Raw genomic sequence first — 13,094 nt, 5'->3', positions numbered from 1 at the left:
ATGGCCATACAGTACACGAGAGGGAAGATGCCAGTGCAAAGAATGACCCATCTGGTGTTGACAGCACTGGCTGTAATATGGCCAGTAATGGGGCTGACAGTAATAGGAAGTGTCTTTCTGCCTCTGTAGGCCCTAGAGATGGACCACAGTGCTACAGTGGATTACCAACTGCAGTCAGATGGAAACCATGTAACTGCAATTTTCCCTGTCTTCCTCTTTCTTCCTCCGTTTGAACGCTGACACGATCATTTATGGGTTGAGTGCATTTCATGACCCTCAGACCCTTGAAACCTGGTCAACCACCATGTGATTTTGAAAATACATGGTTGTCAATGGGAAAATGAGCCCTTAGTTCGTCATTCCAGAGAAGCTTGTTTTTTTTTGTTTTTTTGCAGATACATGCTTTTGCCCGACAGCAACATTTTACTCCTGCTGGCCCGCCGCCTTGAGGGAAAGTTCGGTTTGAAGTCAGCATTCGTCTTGGCGGAGACCACACATAGACAAACAGGCATGGGAGCAAGTAGGTAGTCGACGCGTGCTTCATACCGGTGATGACGGAAAAATGCATGTTTGATCACATTCACATCTAAATGTGAACGCTGATGCTCGTGTAGGTCTGTACAGTGCTGCAGCAGCAGCTTGGACATGCCCAGAATAGACATGTGCACACACTCTTGCTGACAAGAACACACACAGACAAAGGCCCTAAGATAAAATACGGCACATGGTTGCACATCATATGATCAACCTGCAGGCACACACACACACACACACACACACACACACACACACACACACACATCTCCCTAGGGAGAAAATAGACACACATTCCTCCCACTCTTTCTCCATCTCTCCATCTCTTTGCACACACACACCACACACAAGCTGTGCAAGTCAGGTTTTCTCCCCATAAGCAGTTATTTCCCAGAGTCACTGCCAGCACTCTCCCTCTCGCTCTCTCTCTCGGTGACAAGCTACAAATCCCTGACACCACCACTGATGATAGCTTTACAGTAGAGCCTCAAGGGGACTCTGGCAGCCTGCACAGACAAACAACACACACATGCCTTTCTCTCTCTTTCTCTCTCCCTCTCCCAGGCGCCCCAGGGGCCTCTGGAATATGCGGCTCCCAACACAAAATGTCTAGGGTTTGTTTGAGTTAAACATCTGACTACAAGCAATCAAAGTGATGAGGGTACAAATGAAACAGCAATTATGCCTGTCCGTTCATGTAGAGATCCATGTTTAAGGAGCGAAAAACAAAAGCAAATAGATGCAGTATGTGTGTAATGATGTTCTTCGACACACAAACATTGTGTTGTGAAGTTGAGATACAAATGGACTTGTAATGTCATCAAATATGGAAACTGTTCCATTGTTTTTTTCTCAACACCAGATTGATATATTGAGACAGTGGTCATGATATCATACTCTCCCCTGTCCTTTTTTCCCCCTTTCTGTTTGATGAAGCTTTAATGACACCCTCTGTGTGCTGCAATTATTCACCGGCCTCGAGGATGTTTGTTTGGTGTTAAGCGGCCACCGCTGTGGCCATGTCTTCCATTGCTCTATTATTTCTCATTACAATATTTATTACCTTTCTTTCCATTTTGGATAATTTAGCAGTACTAATAATGCGATTCATGGGGGGGGGGGGGCTTTTGTGTGTGTGTGCAGTGTATGTGCTTGTGTAATAATTCCATATCACAAGTGCCTTGGATTTATTGGCATATACCAATTTGGCTTTAATGAGATCACACACCTCCAGGTAGGTGCTGCTTCATCCCCTGCTCGGCTCAGCATTCTCCCTCCTTCTCTCCGTCTGTCTGCCCTTATTATCATTTCATACACACCCTCTCCACCTCCACGACTACCGCCTCTACCCCCCATCTGATGAAAAACCAGAAAGGCTTTGTGTGGTTCATTAAGTCAGCATAGGAAATGTATTAAGTAGGAGAATATGGCTGGAAGCTACTGAGTGTTGACTTAACCTTTCCAGATTTTTTATTTTACTTTTTCCACTCCGTGATGCTTCTAATGGAAGATGCATGCATTACTCGGTCTCATTAGCAACAGCCTGGATCAGTTACAACAAGACATAATGGAGTTTGGACTTGCTTCTTCTTGAATAACATGAGTGAATGTACTGTAGAGTAAATGTCTTTGTCTGCCAGTAGTTAAGTGTTCTATTACACGATCGGTCTTGAGTCAAATAGTAACTCCGCAAAGTGCAACAGCCAGAGTTTGTTTCAGCCTGTTTCAAGCAGAGGCACGGTTATGGTAGCTATTATTATCATTATTATTGTTTGTGTCATGAGAATGCTGGTTTGCGGGACAATTAACATTTTTTTACCAAACTTTCTTGTGATTATCGGATCTGTTTAGTGTGTTGTGTGTTGGTCTTTCTGGACGTCGCCACTTTTGTGCTACTCTAAAAGAGATTAAATGAGTTTAGTCAGTTTTTATTTTCTTTCGTTTTCCAAACTTCATGTAACTTGTACATGCAGTGATACATGCTGACAGGGCGTTAAAGGGGCTTGAACATACCCAAAGTACAAGAACAGCTTGCCTGCTAGCCTGCTAAAGAAGCTACTACATGTGAGGGGATGTGACCCCTATCATGTTAACACTATTAGAAAAACATGTTCTAATGTAATTTAGTGATAAATAAAAAATATATAGTCACCATCTAACATCTTAATAATCCTAAAATGAAACACTTTGCCAAAGTAGTGTTCCCTCAAATAGCACTATACTGTAATATTCAGTACACAGATAACACAGCCACAGATATCAACTGTCTGAGAAATAGGAATTGCTAATTGCCATTGTCAGCCTTTTAGCTCATAGAAAACAAAACCTTGTTAAATGTGATTACTAAGTCATTCAGACAAAACACTGTAAAGAAATGGTTCATTGTTAAGTTGTCATACATTTTATAGGGAAGGGCACTGTGGTCAGTCTGCCATTACAATTAGCGTTCATTTCAGCTTGATTCAATGGGATCTACACTGACTGCTGGACATGCATTATGCATGAGTCTGTCCATATGCACTTGGGCCATCATGCATGCCCTTGTAGAAATGCATTGACTGCCGGCATGCAATTACATTTATCTTTTTTTTCCTCCAAACCTTCTCTGTGTGCATATCCTGCTAGCAGTTTAGGTGAGAATAGGAGGCATCATCCTGAATAATAAATAATAATAATATAACATAATAAAATATTGTCGACATCTGTGTTATTTCCATTCAATCCCTGTCTAACATCTTCAAATTTCAGTGATTGTGACAAAATGAAGTATTCCTTTGGAGAAAAATTCTTATCTCATGAGAAGTGGATGAAAATGTTGTGAATTGTTTTGTGTGCCCATTTGCACTCTGCACAATCAACAGACCGTGTGGAGTTTGAAAGAATCTACAAGTTGGAGACAATAGAAGATATATTTTATTTAAAAGAATTCATTCAAAGAATTATTGTACCACATGAAAAATGTAATATAGTTTGCTAACACAGAGAATAACGCACAGAGTTCAAAGTGTGTTATCCAGCACTTCACTGCAGACGCGTTGGAGCCTGTCAGCAGCGTTGTCAACGTTTGTCAGAACCAGAACCAAGACTTGCTGTGTGTAAGGGTTGCTCTAGCTCGTGGGTGTTTCAAAATGGCACTTCCCAGAGCCTGGACCACACTGTCCACTTTATCTCAGTGGGAAATCTCTGAAGGGAGATCTTCATCTCCTACACGCGGCTCTTTAGCGCCCCTCTGAGAGAGAGCGGGTAATCACAGATGCGTCTTTAGGTGAGGAGACGCCATACATCCGTTTGGAAAGGAAGGACACCGGGACATTTGGCACAAGGTATCAGTCGCGACAACGGAAACCTTACACAGCCCTAGATAGTCAGAAACAGATAGATCATATGACTCAGTAGAGCTGATGTTTGCTGTCACTGCCAATACAAATATAGTGTGTATGTGGGAAAACAATGCACCCCCTTCCTCCCCGGCCCAGCTCAGCATCACACGAGAGGGGCGCACAGCTTGTTTATGTTTACTTGAGAAAGCGACAGAACTGGTGATGGTTGAGCTGCTGATCTAATAAGGCTTAAAATTGTTTCTCGTTTTATTCACTGTGACGCAGCATCATTCCTTCCCCATCTTTCAAGTGAGCATCATTCAATTAAAATGCAATTCTCGTCGCCCCCATCCACTGATATTTAATTAGACTGGGGAGCAGGGCTTCCACTGTCTTTTTTTTTTTCAAGAACAGCTTTTCGGATTTCACCTCTAAGGCATATTTTCACTGTGTTACTCGTTGGTTAAACAAGGGCATGTATCCATTTGTTAATTGATACAATTACGCATTACGCGTAATGGTCACATAGGTCTCCAGGCGCGCATCAATCACTGGTCTATTGACCTGCCAAACACCCCTCAAACCGTTCCTGCTGGGACTTCCCCGCTCTCTAATAGAGAAAGATAGAAACATCATCATCATTAACTCCGGGATGGACCTCTGGCCAGAGTGTCAGATGCAAACAGAGGTCGGGATTTAAAAAAAGAAAAAGAAAAAAGTCTTAGAGGTGTGTATTCAATCCGCTTCAAACGATAGATTTTTAATATACAGTTTCAAAGTGCAATCAGCTTTTAACGGAAAATAAGCTCCACGCTTTATTAGTTTGCACGTGATTCGTATTTGCCTGAATGAAAAGTGCAAGAAAGTAATTTCTCCTGCTAAATGTGTTAGAGATAACTAACAGGACTGCTAAAGATACCCTCAGTGTTTATTGTTTCTAACGTGTTTGACTTCACAGAGGATTTCCATATGTTGCCATGTTATAATTCAATAATGATGATAACAATTTAATTTTTTTTTTTTCCCTTTAATACTTTTCTCGGCAAATTGGCGAAATAATTCTGTTACCGAAATGGCACAAGACTCGATACAGTGCACCTTAAGAAAACCCTGTGTTGGACGTGATTGGCAAAGACATTATTCCATCCTTGGTGCCCTGCCGTTCCGGGATTACAGTGACGTCACGCTGATACCCCTGCATGGATGAATGCTAAAGAACTATAGAGCCACAAATAATAGCACAAGCAGAGTCCATATCTTGCAAGTCTTACGTTATCCTTTAAGCCTCCTTCAGCTAACACAACAACAATTTTTTTTTTTTTTTTTTTGCACTTAATGACGCTTAATTTCATTTCTTATCGGGTCCTCGGGAGGGGGGGATTATTCATTCATATAAAACAATCTGCAGCTGGTGCCAGCCTAAAGTCTCCCTCCTATGAGTGAAGTCATCTATTATTGAGCGAAAGGCCGTGCGTGGAAATGTGTGTAAGACGGTGGATTTGAAGTAGAATTGGTTGCAATCGATCAAGGGTGAAGAATATTGCTGATGGTAACAAAAGAAGCAGCAATGTCTTTCTCGCAATTTGGATACCCGTACAATGCAACTTCTCAGGTAAGCCACTTTGCTTTTTATCATGTCTCCAAAGTTTTGTGTACACGCACACACACAGAAATCGCTTTTTTTTTTGTCCTTTGCATGCATTTCTTTTATTTCTCCACAATCTGAGCACTTTTCTCTAATAAGAAACATCAGGCAATGCGAGACTGACGTGAGAGCCCTGACAGCTATTTTCGCGTGGTGCTTTGCTTGAACCAAATATCGATAAACATGCACCTGTGTCCAATTACACTGAATTATGAATGAACTCACGTGTTTTGTTTTTTTTCCTGATGACAATAGAGATGAATGTCACCTATTGCGCACGACGAGGTGTAGCTGAGCTGCAAGGCACGCTGCGCGCTCTCGCAAACTTTCTTTTGAAATGATTGGGGAAGGAGTGGGCAAAGTGCAGGATTTTTTTAAAAAGCTTTTCAAACTTGATTAAAACGAGTTATTTGCATTTTTGAGAGCCCATCGTTGCGCCTTGTGTCTAAATAATGAAAGTTGGAAGAAGTTGAAGTTGGCGAGGTGACAAAAGTTTCTTCCCTGGCAAGTTGTCGCTCAACTTTTATGACTTTTAGCGTCCAGTAAATTATATTTAAAACGCAAATGTTTTGAAATTCAAGATGGGGTGGTGAGTTTTTCTCATCCTGTGTAGAAGTTCATATTCTTAAACCGATGATAAATTGGAGCAAACCCCCCTTTACGCACGGATTGCAAACCTTTCTTTTCATCCTTCTGCGTCCTGGGAAACATCCACCTGTTTATTACTTTCCTGAACCGTATTACATTTATTTTATTTTCCTAAAATACGGGACCTGGACAAAGATGTGACACCGCTTGTTGCACTTGTTCCCACTGTTACACACTATCTCTCATATCAGTGATTACCTCACAAGTGACTTAGCTTAAATTAAGGCAGTTTACAAGTTCAGATAACACGTGCTGACATACCTGAACTAAAAAAGAATCGAGCTCACAGTTTCTCTCGTTTTGAGATTTCAGGACTCATCACCTTGTAAAGATGGATATCTTTTTTTTTTTTTTTTTTTTTGTTGTTGTTGTTCCAGAGCATCACCCACAGTCACGTCACAGTTGTCACACACATCCAGATAAGAGCTAAAAACAGACAATGACCATTTCTATCCACGGTTCTCTTCACGCAGTTTTTCGTGTCGGCAAACCCCAGTACGACTTGCTGCGATTCGATTTCCAGGTCGGTCTCTGACGGGACAGGCGGCTCCCAGACCGCCGCCGCCTCCTTCTGCTGTCCGTCCTACGAGAACCGGCTCCTGGCGAGCAGTCGGACGGAGCTGAACGCGGCGCTGGGGATGTACAGCTCTCCCTATGCTGCTGCGGCCGCCGCCAGCCAGAACTACGCCAACTATTTCCCCTACAGCACCGACCCATCCGCTATCTACTCCACTCTGGTGGGCTTACTTTGCCTCATCTGCTGCGCAAAGGGGGGGGAGGGAGGGAGCCTCAGGCTGATCGATCAACCGGGTTTTGTTGATCAATTAATCCCACACTGCAATCACATCGATCTGAACAAGTCGTTTAATCCAGCGGCCAGTCTGGTCTTCCTATTTAAAACAAGAAAATAATCCTGTCACTGAGGAGGGGGAAGCAATATACAAAGTAATCTAATCATAATTTTACTAATGTAAAGCAGACATTCTCCTTCTGGCTTGTTGGAGAGTTAGTGAAAATATTGGCATGTGGAGAAAACCATGTTGGCAGACTGGCAGAACTGTGCACCTGCAACAGTAAGATTTTGTTGTGCTTAAAAAAAAAAACAAACTGCCTGCTTTGTTAGATGTCATTTTTGCAGTGCAGCTTTCTATCCTCTTATTTTAGATGGTTGAAGTCATTCAAAAGTTTACTGTCCATGTCAATATTGCACACTTGCAAATGTAATAATAATACAAAGTGAAATGATTGCATCATATGCAGTACTTAAATACTTCAAATCTGTTAAATGCACATTTTAAGAAAGACGTGTCATTTCATGTGTGGGTTTGTTTTCTAGCTCATATTATTCTTGATTAGAGTGGCATACCTTTGCTTTAAAATGTCTTTAACCGACTGTATGTATAAGTTGCTTTTCAAAAATCATCGGATGCTGAGAAATAAGCTCAATCGAATCTCAAAATGTTGTGTCTTGTTATAACCCCGTATTCTCCCTCTCTTTTACAGAACCCACAGTATGACATTAAGGACAGCACGGGCACTTTACACTCTGGCATCACTCAAACTGCTGCATACTACCCTTATGACCATTCACTGGGACAGTATCAATACGACAGGTAAGCTCTGTCCAGCTCTTGCTGCTGTGTGTAACATGAGCTTCAGTAAACCTGCCGAAAAGTATTCTGCCACTTATCATTAAAAGCAGCCATTGACTTGGGGACGACGCCGCATTCAGATCAAAGGTCACAGTGTAACTCCACACTGATACCTGCAAGGGGCGAAGCTGTATATATTTCAAACAGCAGGGAGTAGGGGTATAGGATGTCTGAGTGAGCAGTGTATGAAATCCTTCACTTGCTGCACTAATGGCCTGCGTCTCTGTGTCTGTGTGTGTATGTGTGTGAAATTGTGTGTGTCCCTTTTTCCAGATACGGGACAGTAGACTTTAATGGCACAGCCAGAAGAAAGAATGCAACTCGTGAAACCACCAGCACCCTCAAAACATGGCTGTATGAGCACCGCAAGAACCCGTACCCCACCAAAGGGGGAGAAGATCATGCTGGCCATCATCACCAAAATGACCCTCACCCAAGTGTCCACCTGGTTCGCCAACGCCAGGAGGAGGTTAAAGAAGGAGAACAAGATGACGTGGTCACCAAAGAATAAGGCGAATGATGACAGGAAGGATGACCTCGCTAAGAGTGACCAAGACTGTGTCACCAAAGGTAATCTGGTGTGTCTTTGTGACAAAAGATCCACATATTTATTAAAGCAATCGGACAAACTCAAATCTAAAATGTAGGTTTCAGAATAATAAGTATATTTAAAAGTTTTCTCCAACAAACTTTGTCTTCATAACTTTATAATAGACGCTTTCTGACCTAAACGTTTTCTTTCGTCCGTGCAGATTCAAGTGACTGTAAGGAGGAGAAGGATCTACACCTGAGTGATCTGGAAGACATGGATGACGACGACTGTGACAAGCTGGACAGTGACTGTGAAAAGGTGGTTGCAGATGAGCAGGACCTTCAGAGGGCTATGGCACTATCTGCAGCCCCTCAGAAAAGAGACTGCAGCTCTGAGCTGCACCTGAGTTTAACCAACAGCTTCCACGCGTTCCCCTGCGCCATTAAAAGTGTCGCCACCCTCCCTCCTCTCCCATCTGACTTCCTGGATCCCGTTGTGTCCAAAGCAGCTTCCTTGACCGGCCCTGCAGCAGGCACCGTGTCTCTGTCTCACTTTGAGGCGTCGGAAAAGCCGCGGATTTGGTCTCTGGCTCGTACGGCGGCTTCGGGGGTCATACTGAGCCCTCAGCAGCACGGCTCTGAGTTGAGAACAGGCAGCTCAGCCGGGGACTGCCAGCTCCAGAGTACCAGGCTTACTGGGGCTCCTGCTGGACAGTGTGGGGGCATGAGAAGCCTCCATGAATCCAGTGGTGTCACGAATGCTGAGAGCCCCTTCTCCGAGGGCTCATCCTTGCACTCAAAAGTCTATGGCACTGGCAGCTACAGTCACAAGGGCCTCCAACTTCACTGTCCGTCCTATCCTACACTTCCAGACACATGCCAATACTCCACCATTGAAGGTACGTCGCTTTTTAACTTGCAGCGATACAAGAAAAGCCCTTGAGCCTAAATCTCCCATATTTCCATGTCTCCTGTGTATATATGTGTAGACACACAGTAATCACCATAGCTTTGTACAAACTCTTTCCATGTGTTTTTAGACATGGTACAACCTATTTTTTAAGGTTATGGAGTGACATGACACATTTCTGCCAGCTTGCACCTGAAGCAAGTTTCTTAGATGCGCTTTTCCTTTGGTGCACAGGAATCTCTGGTGGCAAAGCAGAGACACAGTCCCCTGACCTCAGTGAAACCTGTGGGACCTTGCAGGATGACAAGGTCACTGCGTTCAGACCGGTGATGAAGAGGTGAAGCAGGTGAGAGTCCGCACCGACCTGGAAGACACTAGTGGATGCACATGCACACATGCACATGCACACACACACACACACACACGCACATTTCTTTACGGCAGTCAGTGTGAGGACACTCATTGACATAATGCACTCCCTAACCCCCTACTGTTGTGTAGACCATACTAATACACTTTAACATTACTTGTACTGCCTTACCCTAAACTTTGCCCTAACCCTAACCAAACCTAATTCTAATTATTAACCAAACACACACACACACACAAGAGAGAAAACATAATTATTCACATTGCATCCAACTTCCCTGAGTAGTAAACATTTGTTTATTAATCGACATCTTACAGTACAAATAAATGAACATCCTTCTCACGTTGGGAGCTTAATTTAATCCCTGTTGTCCCTTTTGCTTCTTCTAGATTTCTGGAAACTGGCCCACAATAAGTAACATGGACTTGAATTATGCACTAAAAGACACACTGGCGGAGCAGTGGCCTCAGTACGACACATGGGAGCCGCCTTGCGCTGCTGCAGCGGGAACGGTCAAACTGTGGACGTGGCGATCATCTTGCACAACATCGTTTTTATGGCGTTAAAGACTTTTATGCAAAAAAATTCTAGATGCAAAGGTTTGAGACTGGCCACATTAAGACGGCCGAATCTGTGTATGGCAATCGTGTAGTGTAGCAAACTTATTTATTTCTCTGTGTATTTATTACTTTGTTCTGTTTTTTTTTTTTTTTTTTGTCTATTATTTAATGTGCTTATGGGTTGAATTCGTACCTCCTTTATTGTTTTTGTCACATGTTGCGTTTTACTGTGGCTTCGTGTCATTTTTGCTTGACGTTAAAGAGAAAAGCTTGTCGGACATGAACGGACTGGACCCCCCCCTCCACCACCCTGCGACCTGGAGATTTCTGTCATTGTGTTCAACTGTGAGCTGCATCCTGTGTTTGACACTCATGGATTATTTTTTTCTTTTTCTAATAATACAATACAATGTTTTTGTTTAGTTTAGTTTTTTTTTTTTTTCGTTTTCTGTGTCATGGTTATTTATAGAGCTGAGCGTCCACTCGGCCAATTAAAACATTTGCGGATGTGCATTTGATCAAAGTTGATGATGTTGACTCGACGCATGAAGCCGCGGCGCTGATGGAAGGTCACAGCTCAGAGGAGGACGTGAGTGAAATCCACAAGTTGCTGAAGAAAGAGGGGCATCATCTCCCTCATTGTCAGCATCTAATCAGAAGTGGCATCAAACACTTTGTTACTGTTCAGGGCAAGCAACGAGGCAGGGACACGGGATGAATGCTGCTTTGTCCCCCCCCCCTGGGTAGCGAGCCGCTGCTCCAACTTAACATTGTGTTAATTAAAAGGTCATTTGTAGGATCAAACCCAGCAGAGATATTCACATGGTCCATCACAGCGCCTTTGATTTGGCTGCTTCGCCTTTAGTCCGTCTCGTTAGAGTCTCTAACTCTTCTGACTCTCCATCACACAGATGAAATAAGATGATCACTGTAGTCCCTGATGCGTGCTGACTGCCTGAAAACTTTTCCATCCTCACATTGCAAACTTTTAAAATTAAACAGTCCCTTAGGAAACTAATTGCTGTTGAATATTGATTTTTGAGACGCTGCAGCTGTACGAGCTACAAAACATATTGGGTGAGACGACTCTGAAGCTCCTTTTACTTGAAACGTGAAATGACTATAACTTTTAAAGGGCTTGCAGAAACTAAAAAACATTTATTGTTATATTATCTAATAAATCAGTGATTTGTTGTGAAGTTGAGGCAAATTCTCTTATTATTTTCTTTGAAATCAGTAAATTAATATTCCACCAGCAGATAAAGATTTAGATTTTAATACAAAATTTAATTCCAGTCCACCACTAAACAAAACAAAACAAAACAAAAAAAATCCTGGAAGTAGCACGCAAAACAGACACGCAAAACGTCATTTCAGGTCGTATTTGTGGGATTATACTTGTAATAAAAGTCTGTATTAGGGCAATTCAGGCTCAATTCTAAGGCCCTGTGGTCATCCTATGTGTCCTTGGCCAATAGTGGAGCTGTTAGTAATGAATGAAGCCTGGTAAATCCAGGATGATGGTGAGGAAGGGCAGGAATAATCATTTTGTCCTATTTAGATTTTCTTTCCACTTTTTTTTTCTTCAGTGTTAATCTGAAACCTAAAACTGTGTGCAAGTGGCAGAGTGCAAAAACTAAATACAATAATATGTGAATAGACATGACCATTCAAAGGTCTAAATATTGTGCAGTTAACCAATTAATGCATTTAATTTTTATCAGCAGCACTATAGAATAATAAACAAAATAGATGGGAACAAAATGTGTAGAGTAAATTCCAGCTGCTTTCTGTGTTGGCAGGACTGACAGCTCTTCATATGAAGTTTCCAAGTCCAGATCACTCAGTAGGCCAACGCTACAACAGTCCGTCTGTTAACGACAAGCTGCTAACAGGACGCCTCTCCTCAGCACTAATCAGTCATGACACATGATCCGATGCTCTTTACATTAAAATGTAGGGTAGGTGTGTATCAAATATTTACAACTACATTTAATTAAACCAGAAGCTGAAAAGAAAAGCTGCTTAATGCTGTTGAAGGTAATGATGCATGCACAATGGGATTACCACCATGGTGATGTACCTAGGGGAAAGGACAGATAATGGCCATGATGGGCTCATATAGCAACGTGTGCCGGAAACAGCTAACAGGTCAATTAGTCTGTCCTATATAGAGAGTTTTTACATGTGGCTAAAGCATCTGTACAGAGGAGTGACAATTTAAGAGGCAGAGAGAGAAAAGCAACACTTGGTCAAGTGAAATAAAGTAGTTTAAAGTGAAAGTAAGGATAAATGTTTGGTAGTTTTGGTTGTGGGGGAGGGGAAGAACACAAGACACTTTGTTTGTCTCGCATCTTTAATCTGAAGCCAGACATGAAATCTGTGGCAAACTACAACGCTTCAGAATAATAAGTTCCTTAGGTAGCCTATATATGCACAGCTGAATCTCCCTGATACACGCCTTCTTCTTGGTAAATTACATTTTTTATTAGGGAGGGGGAAATGGGGCATGCCTATGAGAGCATGTTTGCATAATCCAAAACAGATTTTAGATAATCTGTGAATGAGGCACAAAAATGCACAAAACAAACAAACAAAAAAAAAACAAACAAACAAGCTATGGTAAACAGAAATACTTCAATAGGTTTGACATGATTAATGTGTGACCAGTGACTCCTCGAACAAAACCAGAAGGCGTCTTTATACTCATATACATGTGATTACTTCCATAAATGTGCATTCGGTTTGACCCCCCCCCCAACCACCCCTGCCCTCCCCTCTACTGTCACGGATCATTGATCTTTTCTGGGCCAACTTGCTGCTTGCACCCTGTGCTCTTTTCAAGTCAATAGGTCAGCTGGCTGTCGGAAATGACAGGTGTTGTGTTAAAGCCAATAACAATAACAACACAGAGAAACACATAA

At 42.4% G+C, this 13,094-nt stretch overlaps 1 protein-coding gene across 1 annotated transcript; it reads left to right on the top strand.

Annotated features, from left to right (window-relative positions):
* The first annotated feature begins 5,400 nt into the window (after window positions 1–5,400).
* On the top strand, window positions 5,401–9,581 carry irx6a (iroquois homeobox 6a). Its single transcript, XM_026378868.1, is given in 7 exon segments — window positions 5,401–5,466; window positions 6,621–6,884; window positions 7,651–7,760; window positions 8,073–8,184; window positions 8,186–8,369; window positions 8,552–9,229; window positions 9,475–9,581. Coding segments are annotated over 7 exon segments (1,521 nt in total).
* The last annotated feature ends 3,513 nt before the right edge of the window (window positions 9,582–13,094 follow it).

The sequence above is a fragment of the Anabas testudineus genome, chromosome 3, assembly GCF_900324465.2.
Source record: "Anabas testudineus chromosome 3, fAnaTes1.2, whole genome shotgun sequence".
Taxonomy (NCBI): Eukaryota; Metazoa; Chordata; class Actinopteri; order Anabantiformes; family Anabantidae; genus Anabas; species Anabas testudineus.
This window is presented reverse-complemented; position numbering and strand designations above follow the sequence as displayed.